The 14,787-nt window shown below is 48.1% G+C and overlaps 1 protein-coding gene across 1 annotated transcript in view; it reads right to left on the bottom strand.

Annotated features, from left to right (window-relative positions):
• cchcr1 (coiled-coil alpha-helical rod protein 1) overlaps nt 1-14,787 on the bottom strand; it is a 36,674-nt gene that overhangs the window by 7,196 nt on the left and 14,691 nt on the right. Inside the window, exons 9-14 of the mRNA XM_078219051.1 lie at nt 12,188-12,294; nt 10,984-11,096; nt 7,836-7,914; nt 7,522-7,646; nt 4,634-4,822; nt 2,737-2,838 (exon numbers count right to left, since the gene is read on the bottom strand). Of these exons, the coding sequence (XP_078075177.1) occupies nt 2,737-2,838; nt 4,634-4,822; nt 7,522-7,646; nt 7,836-7,914; nt 10,984-11,096; nt 12,188-12,294 (715 nt within the window). The remainder of the gene's footprint in view (nt 1-2,736; nt 2,839-4,633; nt 4,823-7,521; nt 7,647-7,835; nt 7,915-10,983; nt 11,097-12,187; nt 12,295-14,787) is intronic.

Genomic DNA, 14,787 nt, shown 5'->3' with positions numbered 1-14,787 from the left:
GGAAAGATGTGGAAGTGTTGGAAAGGGTGCAGAGGAGATTTACCAGGATGTTGCCTGGTATGGTGGGAAAATCGTATGAGGAAAGGCTGAGGGACTTGAGGTTGTTTTCGTTAGAGAGAAGGTTAAGAGGTGACTTAATAGAGGCATACAAGATGATCAGAGGATTAGATAGGGTGGATAGTGAGAGCCTTTTTCCTCGGATGGTGATGGCTAGCACGAGGGGACATAGCATTAAATTGAGGGGTGAGAGATATAGGACAGATGTTAGAGGTAGGTTCTTTACTCAGAGAGTAGTAAGGGCGTGGAATGCCCTGCCTGCAGCAGTAGTGGACTCGTCAACATTAAGAGCACTCAAATGGTTATTGGATAAACATATGGATGATATTGGAATAGTGTAGATTAGAGGGGCTTTAGATTGGTTTCACTGGTCGGCGCAACATCGAGGGCCGAAGGGCCTGTACTGTGCTGTAATGTTCTATGTTCATAGAGAAGGAAAGGAGAGAGTGCAGAATGTAGTGTTACAGTCATAGCTAGGGTGTAAAGAAAGATCAACTTAATGCGAGGTAGGTCCATTCAAAAGTCTGACAGCAGCAGGGAAGAAGCTGTTTTTGAGTTGGTTGGTACGTGACCTCCGACTTTTGTAACTTTTTCCCAGTGGAAGAGAGAATGTCTGGGGTCCTTAATTATGTTGGCTGCTTTGCCGAGGCAGTGGGAAGTGTAGACAGAGTCAATGGACGGAAGGCTGGTTTGCGTGATGGATTGGGCTCCATTCACGATCTTTTGTAGTTCCTTGTGGTCTTGGGCAGAGCAGGAGCCATACCAAGCTGTGATATAACCAGAAAGAATGCTTTCTATGGTGCATCGGTAAAAATTGGTGAGAGTGGTAGAGGACATACCGAATTTCCTTAGTCTTCTGAGAAAGTAGCGGTGTTATAAGTGTGCCCCCAACCCAAGTTAAGCTTGTTAGATTTGCAGACGTTGGCTATTGGGAAACTATGGTTTTAAAAAAGAAAACTGCCAAATTTGATGATTACCACCGAGGGCTCCAGCAGCCTATTAGCTCAGAGTATACGCATCTGATTCAACATCAAACCTGTTTGTTTTATTTGTCTGTGGGATGTGGGTGTCACTGGCTGGGCCAGCATTTATTACTCATCCCCCAAGGGCATTTAATAGTCAATATTAAAGCACAATGTGGGTTTTTATGACAATGGTTTCATGGTCATCATTAGACTTTTCATTTCAGATTTTTATTGAATTCAAATTTCACCATCTGCCGTGGTGGGATTCGAACCCGGGTCCCCAGAACATCACCCTAAATCTCTGGATTACTAGTCCAGTGACAATACCACTACACTTCTGCCCAGGCAACAATAATTTACCATTAATAACTTTCACCTTCAGTGTTTTTAACATGGAAAAACATTCCAGGGAGATTTATCAGACAAAACATTGCCATCAAGTCACAGGAGGAGGAGGAATGAGCAGGAATTTCTTCAGCCAGAGGATGGTGAATCTAAGGAGGCCAGGTCATGGAGTGTCTTTAAGACAGAGATAGATAGGTTCTTGATCAATGAGGGGAGCAGGCAAGAGAATGGGGATAAGAAAAATATCAGCCATGATTAAATGGCGGAGCAGACTCGATGGGCCAAATGGCCTAATTCTGCTCCTATATCTTATGGTCTTATTGTGGCAGATGAACATATTTGTATTTATTCTCTCACGGGATATCGGTGTTGCTGGCTAGGTTAGCATTTGTTGTTGTATTTTAGCCTGGACTGCTTCAGTGTCTGAGGAGTCACAAATGGTGCTGAACATTGTGCAGTCATCAGCAAACATCCCTTCTCTGAGCTTATGATAGAAGGAAGGTGATTGATGAAGCAGCTGAAGATGGTTGGGCCTCGGACACCACCACAGGAGTCCCTCAGGGTTATGTCCTGGAGCTGAGATTATTGACCTCCAACCACCACAACCATCTTCCTTTGTGCCGGGTAAGACTCCAACCAGTGCAGGTTTCCCCAATTCCCATTGACTCCAGTTTTGCCAGGCCTCCTTGAAGCCACACTCACTACCTTGATGTTGAGGGCAACTAAAGCTTGATCAATGGGGTAGGTTTTAAGGAGAATCTTAAAGGAAGAGCGACGGAGAGGTGTTGGGAGGGAATCCAGAACTTAGGGCCCAGGCAGCTGAAGGCCGATGGTGAGGGGAGAAAACTGGGGATTACTGAGCAGCCAGAATTAGAGGGTTGTAGAAGAAATTACAGAGAGAGTGAAGGACGAGGCTACAGAGGGATTTGACGAGGATGAGAATGGGTGGCACAGTGGTTAGCACTGCTGCCTCACAGCGCCAGGAATCCGGGTTCAATTCCGGCCTCAGGGCACTGTCTGTGTGGAGTTTGCACTTTCTCCCCGTGTCTGCATGGGTTTCCTCCCACAGTCCAAAGATGTGCGGGTTAGGTTGATTGGCCATGCTAAATTGACCCTAATGTCAGGGGGATTAGCAGGGTAAATGAGGGTTATGGGAATAGGGTCTGGGTGGGATTGTGGTCAGTACAGACTCAATGGGCCAAATGGCCTCCTTTTGTGCTGTCGGGATTCTATATACTGCTGGACTGGGAGTCGATGCCGGTCAATGGGGCCAGGGTTAGAAAAGTGGCCAGAGAGCAGGGCTGTCTGACTCTGCCTGGGCGAGGTCTCACTCCCCTCTTCACCCACAGCCCACCCTGCCCCCACTCACCGGCCTTGGTGTGCTCCCTCCTGGCCTCGTTCAGCCGTTTCTCCATTTCAGCCAGTTGCTCTGCCATTCGTTTCTCTGCCTCAGCCATCTTCTCACCGAGAGCTGCAACAAGAGGCACGGACCGTGTGATGAAGGAAGCTCTGAACATGCGAGCCACAGGCAGCAACAATCCACAACAAATTAATCCCTTAGGATTGGGAGGAGGTGGTGGAGGGAGTTACCCTTACAGGGACTGGAGTGGCTGAGTCTAGGAAGTGGTGTGTGTCGATGTGGGTTTTTTAAGCAGCATACTGTCATAATAGGCGGCACAGTGATTACCACGGCTGCCTCTCAGCTCAGGGACCCGGGTTCAATTCCCGGCTTGGGTCACTGTCTGTGTGGAGTTTGCATCTTCTCCCCATGTCTGCGTGGGTTTCCTCCAGGTGCTCCGGTTTCCTCTCTCAGCCCAAAGATGTGTAGGTTAGGTTGATAAGTATTTATTAGTTTCACAAGTAGGCTTACATTAATACTGCAATGAAGTTACTGTGAAGATCCCTGGTGCCTGTTCGGGTACACTGAGGGAGAATTTGGCACGGCCAATGCACGTCTTTCGGACTGTGGGAGGAAACCAGAGCACTCGGAGGAAACCCACGCAGAGACGGGGAGCACGTGCAGACTCTACACAGCCAGTGACCCAAGCCGGGAATCGAACCCGGGTTCCTGGTGCTGTGAGGCAGAGTGCTCACCACTGCCGTCCCTTTTTGGCCACACTAAATTGCCCCCTAGTGTCAGGGGAATTAGCAGGGTAAATATGCGGGGCTACGGGGTAGGACCTGGAGGAATTGTTGTCGGTGCAGGCTGAATGGCCTCCATCTGCACTGTAGGATTCGATAACAAAATCACCTGCCCTGCATCACGCCCGCGACACCATCCATTGATTTACTCTCGGCATTCAGAATAATACCGAAATGCTCTTTGCATGGAACATTAAACTGACGTCCTGTCTCTGTGGTGGTCACACAAGACCCTGTAGCAATATTTGAAGAGGAGCTCTGCCTGGTGTGCAGGCCAATGGGATGTCAGCGTCGCTGCATTTTTTGTGAAATGGCCGAGAGAGACACTCAGTTGAAGAGGCCATTGAGAGTCACCCACATTGCTGTGGCTCTGGAGTCACGTGTAGGCCAGACAGGGTAAGGGCGGCAGATTTCCTTCCCGAAAGGACCAGGTGGGTTTTCATGTCAATAGTTTTGCAGTCACCATTACTGAGAACTTTATATTCCCAATTTTTTTAACTGAATTTAATCACAGCAGCTGATTTATGCCTGAGCCACATATAAAGAGATTAAAAATTTTCTCACAAGAGACAATCTAACCATCGCTCCTTGACATTCAATGGTATCACCATCACTGAATCCCCCCACTATCAACATCCTGGGGGTTATCATTGACCAGAAACTGAACTGGAACCCAGCCATATAAATACTATGGCTACAGAGCAGGTCAGAGGCTGGGAATCCTGTGGTGAGTAACTCACCTCCTGACTCCCCAAAGCCTGTCCACCATCTACAAGGACACAAGTCAGGAGTGTGATGGAATACTCTCCACTTACGACTCCAACAAGAAGCTTGACACCATCCAGGACAAAGCAACCCACTTGATTGCTACCCCATCCACAAACATTCACTCCCTCCACCACCGACGCACAGTGACAGCCGTGTGTACCATCTACAAGATGCACTGCAGCAACTCACCAAGGCTCCTTAGGCAGCACCTTCCAAACCCGCAACTGCTACCATCTGGACATGGGCAGCAGCTGAGTTTGACCCAGTGCTGGGGGAAATGGGAGCTCTATAGTGGAGCTGTGCCGTTGCCAGCGCGACATTGCTCCTGACACTACACTGGCCGAAGGGAAACTCGCCTTGTTCATATTTCTCCTGCTGCCGACAGAGTTCGAGCCTCAGGCTCTCTGCAGCCTCCTGACTGTCCGTCAGCTGTTTCTGGGTCTCTGCCAGTTCCTCAGCCAGTCTCCGCTGACCCTGGGACTTCGCCTCCAAGGCTTCCTCCAACTGACCCATCACCACCAGCCGATCCTTCAAATCAGTGTCAACTGAAAGAGAAACAATGAAAGCAAATTCTCCCAAAGAACATCTGGATTTGCAAGATCAGGAACTTGCATTTATGTAGCACCTTTAGTTTATTTATTAGTGTCACAAGTAGGCTTACATTAACACTGCAATGAAGTTACTGTGAAAATCCTCTAGTCACCACTCTGACTCCCGTTCGGTTACACTGAGGGAGAATTTAGCACGGCCAATGCATCTAACCAGCACGTCTTTCAGACTGGACGGAAACCAGAGCACCCGGAGTAAACCCACGCAGACACGGAGAGAACGTGCAAACTCCACACAGACAGTGACCCAAGCCGGGAACAGAACCCGGGTCCCTGGCGCTGTGAGGCAGCAGTGCTAACCACTGTGCCACCATGCCGCCTAGTGTAGGAAAATGTCGCACAGGGGTTCATGGGGGCGAGGCGTCAAAGAATACACTAGGACAGGCAACCACCAAAGAAGATTTTAAGAAGCATCTTTAAGGGGAGAGGCATCTTTAGGGGCAATTTAGCATAGCTAATCCACCTAATCTGCACATCATAGATCATAGAAGCCCTACAGTACAGAAAGAGGCCTTCGGCCCATCAAGTCTGCACCGACCACAATCCCACCCAGGCCCTATCCCCATATCCCCACATATTTTACCCACTAATCCCTCTAACCTACGCATCTCAGGACACTAAGGGGCAATTTTAGCATGGCCAATCAACCTAACCCGCACATCTTTGGACTGTGGGAGGAAACTGGAACACCCGGAGGAAACCCACGCAGACACAAGGAGAATGTGCAAACTCCACACAGACAGTGACCCAAGCCGGGAATCGAACCCAGGTCCCTGGAGCTGTGAAGCAGCAGTGCTAACCACTGTGCTACCGTGCCGCCCGTCTTTGGACACTAAAGGGCAATTTAGCATGGACAATCCATCTAACCTGCACATCTCTGGAGTGTGGGAGGGATTACAACAGCAAACGGTACAACAGCAATTAAAATTGGGGAATGTGCCAGAGGCAGGAATTGAACGGGCGCAGACAGCTCGGGGAGGGCGGGGGTGCTTTTTAGGACTGGAAGTCTCCATCATCTCCCCTTCCCTCCTATAGAAAGTATATGGGCACCACTCCTCAACCTGCCCCCAGTATACCAACTCTTCACGTCTGAGTCCAGACAAGATCAGAAGATATAGGAGCAGAATTAGGCCAGTTAGCAAAGCTCAATGGTGAGAGGCAGGATCGAGCTGGGTTCACAGCCTGGGGACAGACAAGGGCAAGGAAACCTGATCTTGCAATTTTCTCCAGTACAGGATCGGAGAGAGATCGGGTGACGGCCTCGTAACCACGTGGCAGTCACTGGTCCTCGAGGACTTGTCAAGATGTCAATGAGTGCCGAGGTATATCCGTTCGACCCTCCTCTGTGAAACTCGATCCCTCTTTTGTCTGCTTCCCTTTCAGCCCATCTGTCTGTTTCCAGCTTCCTCCCTTTTTATGTGTAACCAACCACAGGGCCCTATGAAAGGTTTGCGTGATCACGAACCCCTCCATTAATCACACACACGTTTGCCATGTCTAGTTGAGAAGTTGGTTTAGGACGGCAGATTTCTTTCCCTAAAGGACATCAGTGAACCAGGTGGGTTTTTCCGACAATCGACAATGGTTTCATGGTCATCAGTAGATTCTTAATTTCAGATATTTTTTTTAATTGAATTTAAATTCCACCATCTGCCGTGACGGGATTCGAACCCGGGTCCCCAGAACATTCGCTGAGTTTCTGGATTAATAGTCTGGCAATGATCCCACTAGGCCATTGTCTCGCCACAGCTAGAGCACTGTGTGCAGTTCTGGTCAGCACATTATAGGAAGGATATGATAGCACTGGAGAGGGTGCAGAGGAGATTCACCAGGATGTTGCCTGGGCTGGAGCATTTCAGCTATGAAGAGAGATTGGATAGACTGGAGCAGAGGAGGTTTGAATGGGGACATGATTGAGATGTATAAGATTATGAGGGACATAGATAGACAGGAAGAAATGTTTCCCCTTAGTGGAGGCATCAATGACCAAGGGACATAGATTTAAGATAAGGGGTAGGAGGGGATGTGAGGAAAAGCTTTTTCACCCAGAGGGTGGTGGGAGTCTGAAACTCACTGCCTGAGAAGCTGATAGAGGCAGAGACCCTCGTAACATTGAATATTTAGATGGACACTTGCAATGCTAAAGCACACCAGGCTATGGGTTAACTGCTGGGAAATGGGATTAGAATAATTAGGTGGTTGTTTTTGACTAGCGCAGACATGATGGGCCAAAGGGCCTTTTCAGTGCTGTAGACCTCTGTCTCTAAGGCCATTTGGCCCATCGTGTCTGTGCTGGCTCTACGAAGGAACAACGTGCCCCACTTTCTTCTCATAACCCTGCATATTCTTCCTTTTCAGATAGTGATCCAATTCCCTCCAGTGAACCCGTCTGCACCACACTCTCAGGCAAAGACACAAAAGATCAGTGGATTTCATAACAGTTTAGATCACCTCCTTAATCTTCAATACTTGGGAGGATAGAAGCAACAACTTAATGTTGTTTAATTGGTGTCTTTGTAATCGATGCCCGTGATAATGGCAAACGTTCACAATGTGACCAGAATTTCTGGTTGTCTGACTCGGGGTGGGGGGGGTTATCGTGTGGGTCTCCCTCAGGAGGATGGCAATGTACTTACATTTCAGCCTGGCCTCAGCAACTTTCTTCTCGATTAGCTGCGAGTTTCGCTTCAACTCCGCAGCCAGCTGGTCCCGTTCTCCATTCAGTAGTTCGAGTTCCTTCTCCAGATCCTCATAGGAGCGTCTGTGGGAGCAGAGTGCGAGAGCCAATGAGGGCGGCTGGCTTGCGGCTGCGGGATTCAACCCCACCCTCCGCGGTACGCGCGACCCCAGCCAGCAAGGGAGAAAAAGGCTACGGAAAAGGTCGCGTCTTGGGGGGGGGGGGGGAGCGGAGGGCAGCCTAAAGGGAGCGCAGCGCTGGCACAGTACTGACCTGCCGATATCAGACACTGCCGCTCCACTCTCCTCCTGCAATTTCAGCTTTACCAGTGCGTCCTTCCGAGCGACTAGCCCTGCACAAAGCAAGACACAAACCGTCACAGACTGTCTCCGCACGCAGTTGTAGCTTCCCCTTATTGCAGGCGTTCCACCTCCCCCGCATGGTCCCGTTCACCCAAACGTTCTGTTTTTGGCACAGATACCAACCTGTGCTGCTCTGAAAGTCTGGACAGAGGGTCTCGGTGTCTTTCAGTAACAAGAGCACGAGGTCGTGGCTCTGTGGGTCTAACTAGTGAGCATAATGTGGAGTTGCCGGCATTGGACTGGGGTAAGCACAGTCTGAAGTCTCACAACATTAGGTTAAAGTCCAACAGCTTTCAGAGCGCTGCTCCTTCATCAGGGGAGTGGAGGATTGGGTTCACAAACAGGGTATATAAAGACACAAACTCAATTACAAGATAATGGTTGGAATGCGAGTCTTAACAGGTAATCTAGTCTTTACAGGTACAGACAATGCAAGAGAGAGTTAAGCACAGGTTAAAGACGTGAGAATTGTCTGAAGTCATGTTCGCAGCAAACTACCTACCCTTCAGAACAGTGACCACACAACCCTGCCACAGCAACCTCTACAAGGTGTGCCGGATCATCGACATGGATGCCATCATCCACTGGTACACGGTACATACTCTTGCTTCTCGGCCAACGTTGTCTACCTGATACGCTGCAGGAAAGGATGTCCCGAGGCATGGTACATTGGGGAGACCATGCAGACGCTACGACAACGGATGAATGGACACCGCTCGACAATCACCAGGCAGGAGTGTTCCCTTCCAGTCGGGGAACACTTCAGCAGTCATGGGCATTCAGCCTCTGATCTTCGGGTAAGCGTTCTCCAAGGCGGCCTTCACGTCACACGACAACGCAGAGTTGCTGAGCAGAAGCTGATAGCCAAGTTCCGCACACATGAGGACGGCCTCAACCGGGATCTTGGGTTCAGGTCACACTACCTGTAACCCCCACGACTTGCCTGGACTTGGAAAATCTCACTAACTGTCCTGGCTTGAGACAATACACATCTCTTTAACCTGTGCTTAACCCTCTCTCCACTTGCATTATCTGCATCTGTAAAGACTTGATTACCTGTTAAAACTCGCATTCCAACCATTATCTTGTAATTGAGTTTGTGTCTATATCTGCCCTGTTTGTGAACCCAACTCTCCACTCCCCTGATGAAGGGGCAACGCTCCGAAAGCTCATGCTACCAAATAAACCTGTTGGACTTTAACCTGGTGTTGTGACACTTCTTACTGAATAACACAGGCAAGAAAGTCCCAGGCTTTGATTCCAGATGGAAGTACTGGCAGCAAAGGCTCTACGGTCAAAGAACGGTACAGCACAGGAACAGATCCTTCGGCCCATCAAGCCTGCGCCGACACATGATGCCTTTCTAAACTAAATACCTTTTGCCTCTACACAGTCCGTATCCCTCTAAGAACAAAGAAAATTACAGCACAGGAACAGGCCCTTTGGCCCTCAAGCCTGCACCGACCATGCTGCCCGAGTGAACTAAAACTCCCTACCCTTTCGGGGACCGTATCCCTCTATTCCCATCCTATTTATGTATTTGTCAAGATACCCCTTAAAACTCACTATCGTTTCTGCTTCCACTACCTCCCCCGGCAGCGAGTTTCAGGCACCCACCACCCTCTGTGTAAAAAAACTTGCCTCGTACATCTCCTTTAAACCTTGCCCCACACATCTTAAACCTGTGCCCCCTAGTAATTGACTCTTCCACCCTGGGAAAAAGCTTCTGACAATCCACTCTGTCCATGCCCTCATAATCTTGTAGACTTCTATCAGGTAGCCTCCCCAACCTCCAGCATTCCAGTGAGAACAAACCAAGTTTCCACATAGCTAATACCCTCCATGCCAGGCAACATCCTGGTAAATCTTTTCTGTATTCTCTCCAAAGCCTCCACATCCTTCTGGTATTGTGGCAACCAGAATTGAACACTATATTCCAAGTACAGCCTAACTAAGGTTCTATAAAGCTACAACATGACTTGCCATTTTTTAAACTCAATGCCCCAGCCAATGAAGGCAAGCATGCCGTATGCCTTCTTGACTACCTTCTCCACCTGCATTGCCACCTGTGTACCTGTACACCCAAATCCCTCTGCCTATCAATACTCTTAAGGGTTCTGCCATTTACTGTATATTTCTCATCTGTGTTAGACCTTGCAAAATCCATTACCTCACATTTGTCCGGATTAAAATCCATCTGCCATCTCTCTGCCCAAGTCTCCAACCGATCTATATCCTGCTGTATCCTCTGATGGTCCTCGTCGCTATCCGCAATTCCACCAACCTTTGTGTCGTCCGCAAACTTACTAATCAAACCAGTTACATTTTCCTCCAAATCATTTATATATATTACAAACAGCAAAGGTCCCAGCACTGATCCCTGAGGAACGCCACTTGTCACAGCCCTCCATTCAGAAACGCACCCTTCCACAGCTACCCTCTGTCTTTGACCGATCCAGTTTTGTATCCAATTCTCTGCCTATTCCCGTATCTGTTATGATGCCTCTTAAACGTTGCTATTGTATCTGCTTCTACCACACTCTCTGGCAGTGCATTCCAGGCAGTTACCACCCTCTGTTTAAAAAATTTGCTTCTCACATCTCCTTTAAACTTTCCCCCTTTTCCCTTAAACCTCTGTCCCCTAGTAATTTGACATTTCGACCCTGGGAAAAAGACTCCGACTCTCCATTCTATCCGTGCCTCTCATCATTTTGTAAACTTCTATCAGGTCGCCTCTCAGCATCCGACGTTCAAGTGAAAACAAACCAACTTTGTCCAATCTCTCCTCGTAGCTAATATCCTCTAAACCAGGCAACATCCTGGTAAGCCGTTTCTGTACCCTCTCCAAATCCTCAGGGACAGCCACCCCATTGGCCCCCCGACCCTGCTCATCACTGCTGCCCAACGATCCATAATGGAAAGTGCCGGGGGATAATTATCAAAGGAGGATAAGGTTACACTCAATAAAAAAGCCTCCCGACACACTACATGTTCACGGAGCCCGAGTGATGGGAAGTTCAGGCGACTGGGATCTAACTTGACTGATAAAGGTCGCTCACCGTGAATAGTATCGATCCGCTTGTTGGCAAAGCTCACCCTCTGTGCCAGGCTCACCAGACGGCACAAGGCCTTCCTCAGTTCTGCCTCCTGGTCCAAGAATCTCTGGTAGAAGCTAAGGAAGGGAATGAGAGGAAGTGCGTTTGAATCGACTGATGGTACAAGTGGACCCAGTGAGCCATCCACACTTGACAATCCCAGATTCCGACGATACTGGTCTTTTATCGACCCTTCCACCTGGGGAAAAAGCCTCTGACTATCCACCCTGTCTATGCCTCTCATCATTTTGTAGACTTTTATCAGGTCTCCCCTCAGCCTTCATCTTTCCAGCAAAAATAATCCGAGTTTATCCACCCTCTCCCCATACCTAAAACCCTCCAGACCAGGTATTATCCTGGTGAACCTTCTTTGCACTCTCTCCAAAGCATCCACGTCCTTCTGGTAGTGTGGCAACCAGAACGGCACAAAATACTCCAAAAGGAGCCTAACTAAGGTTTTATACAGCTGCAACGTAAGCTCTGGACAGTCTCAGGTTTCCGGAGGGTTGAATGTAGGTGGCTAGCCAGGAGAGGATTGAGATAGGCAAATCTCGGGGCAACAAAGGCATAGCTGGGGGTTTTAGCTAATGGAAAAACTTAGACATGAGTGAAATCTGGTGATATTGTAGAGAGAGGATATAAACATCCAAAGATGTGCAGGTTAGGGGGATTGGCCGTGCTAAATTGCCTCTTAGTGTCCAAAGATGTGCAGGTTAGGGTGGATTGGCCGTGCTAAATTGCCCCTTAGCGTCCAAAGATATGCAGGTTAGGGGGATTGGCCGTGCTAAATTGCCTCTTAGTGTCCAAAGATGTGCAGGTTAGGGTGGATTGGCCGTGCTAAATTGCCCCTTAGTGTCAGGGGATTAGAAAGGTAAATACGTGGGGTTGTGGAGATAGGGCCTGGGTGGGATTGTGGGCAGTGCAGACCCGCTGGGCCAAATGGCCTCCTTCTGCACTGTAGGGTTTCTATGATTCTATGAGGTGGAATGAGGCAGGAGTATGTGGTGAGGAGTTCATCCCAATCAAAGCTCTAACCTTTCCACTGAGGTATGGTGTTGGCCAGGGGAGGGGGTGAGTGAGATACAATATTCTGTATCAGAGTAATGGCTTGTGGGTCAGCAAATCAATCTTTCACTGAAATATTTAGCACCAACGGCCCTCCTTGTACCTGCTGACCACCTCCTTGAGGCTGTGCAGAGTATTCTCAGCTTGGTCAGCCTTCCCCCGAATCCTCACTGCGTCGTTCTGAGCGCCAGCCAAATCCTCCCGGAGAGTCTGAAAGGGGGAATAGAATAAAGAGAGGTGAGAGAGAGCGAGACAGAGAGAGAGAAGGACTGAGGACAAAGTAATAATTGTGTGCCCCGCTCGCACTTGTGACAGTACTGGCTTTAGGAAATGCATTTCAATCACGTTTCTCTGCAGGATGTTTTGTCGGTGCCGTGTTGTCTGCAGCCAGTGCCAGTTATTGTTACTGAAGCAGTATAATTAACATCATGTTGATTTGAATCTGAACTAATGCAGTGTTCAGTGGTTTTAATGTTCCCCTGGGATTGCTGAGTGGAGCTTGATTCAGGTGATATGACTCAGGGCAGCTATTTTTCACAAAGCATTCCAGTTTTTTTAAGTTTCGTTTTTCAGAAGGAGCTTGGAAGCTGAGAGGAACAGCAGTGTTTCTTTCCTTCTCTGGAGGTTTTGCTGTTTAAGTGGGAAGTTCCAAAGAACAAAGGGACCTTGGTGTGTTTGTCTATAGATCTCTGAAGGCGGAAAGGCAGGTTAATAGGGTGGTGAAAAAAGCATATGGCACACTCGCCTTTACCAATCGGGATATAGATTACAAAAGCAGGGAGGTCATGGTGGAGTTGTATAAAACTTTGGTGAGGCCACAGCTGGAGTACTGTGCGCAGTTCTGGTCGCCACATTATAGGAAGGATGTGATTGCACTGGAGGGGATCCAGAGGAGATTCACCAGGATGCTGCCTGGGATGGAACATTTAAGTTATAAAGAGAGGTTGGATAGGCTTGGGTTATTTTCGTTGGAGCAGAGAAGTTTGAGGGGCGACCTGATTGAGGTGTACAAGATTATGAAGGGCATGGACAGGGTGGATAGGGAGCAGCTGTTCCCCTTAGCTGAACGGTTAGTTACGAGAGGACACGAGTTAAAAATGAAGGGTGAGGTTTAGGGGGATTTGAGGAAAAACCTTTTTACTCAGAGGGTGGTGAGGGTCTGGAATGCGCTGCCTGGGAGGGTGGTGGAGGCGAGTTGCCTCACACCCTTTAAAAAGTACCTGGATGAGTACTTGGCACGTCATAACATTCAAGGCTATGGGCCAAGTGCTGGCAAACAGGATTAGGTGGGCAGGTCAGGGCTTTTCATGTGTCGGTGCAATGGGCTGGAAGGCTTCTTCTGCACTGTAGTATTCTGTGATTCTGTGAAGTGTTGCTGTGTTGGAAGCTGCCAGACACTGGGTTTGCCTATCTGAGGTTTTGCTGTTTGGAGGTTATATCCTTCTAGAAAACTGCTGGCTTGGATTCTGTCCAGAAGAGTTGCAAAGCTGAAAATCCAGCATCACATGAGCATACGTGCTTTTGTGCTAATTCTGAAGAAGGGTGTATGTCTGTGGGATATTGCTTTATATTGGAACACAGTAAGAAGTTTAACAACACCAGGTTAAAGTCCAACAGGTTTATTTGGTAGCAAAAGCCACACAAGCTTTCGGAGCTCTAAGCCCCTTCTTCAGGTGAGTGGGAATTCTGTTCACAAACAGAGCTTATAAAGACACAGACTCAATTTACATGAATAATGGTTGGAATGCGAATACTTACAACTAATCAAGTCTTTAAGAAACAAAACAATGTGAGTGGAGAGAGCATCAAGACAGGCTAAAAAGATGTGTATTGTCTCCAGACAAGACAGCCAGTGAAACTCTGCAGGTCCATATTATATTGGAACAACCAGAGGTAGCTAGCTGTTAGGAGTTATACTATGTCATGTTTAAGTCTTCTACTAGGTAAAAAGTTATGCTAATTTTTTTTGTTATATTCTAACTGTGTTCTTAAATAAATATTGTTCGATAAAGTCTTCCCAGTGAGTCACTTGAATCATACCTGGAGTAAAACACCTTATGCTCACCCTAATGCCAAAAATCAAATGTAAAACTTAAGAGTCCAGGCTAATTTCACAGAACATCTTGGAATTTCTGGTCTGAGTCTTAATCACTGGGAACTAAATAAGGGAGCCATGTTGAGAAAGAACATTTTTCCATTATGGTAAAGAAAGGAGTGCAACTAATACAGCGATCACCTCCAGACACCCCAAAATGCGATAAAATCAATTAATTAACAGTGGAAGTGCCGTCACTGCTATAAAGCAAGAACCGCACAGGTCAATCTACACAAAGCAGGCACTCGCAAACAGAAATCCAGCAACACAGGAATCAGGAGCCCCTTGAGCCTGCTCCACCATTCACTACGATCATGGCTGATTTTGGGTTTCAACTCCACTTTCCTGCCTGCTTCCCATATCCCTTAATTTCCTCAGAAACCCAAAATCTGTCTATCACAGCCTTAAATTCATTCAACGATGGAGAATCCACAGCCCTCTGGGGTAGAGAATTCCAAAGATTCACAACCCCTGTGAGTGAAGAAATTTCTCCCCATGTGAGAGTGTGTTTTCAGTGAGGGACAGATACTTAGTGGGACACGAGAACTTCTCTGTTCCTAAATATTGGCATCAGATCTTTGGTGTCACCCTGGAGGGCAAATGGGGCC

This window comes from Mustelus asterias, chromosome 8, assembly GCF_964213995.1.
Source record: "Mustelus asterias chromosome 8, sMusAst1.hap1.1, whole genome shotgun sequence".
Lineage (NCBI taxonomy): Eukaryota > Metazoa > Chordata > Chondrichthyes > Carcharhiniformes > Triakidae > Mustelus > Mustelus asterias.
This window is presented reverse-complemented; position numbering and strand designations above follow the sequence as displayed.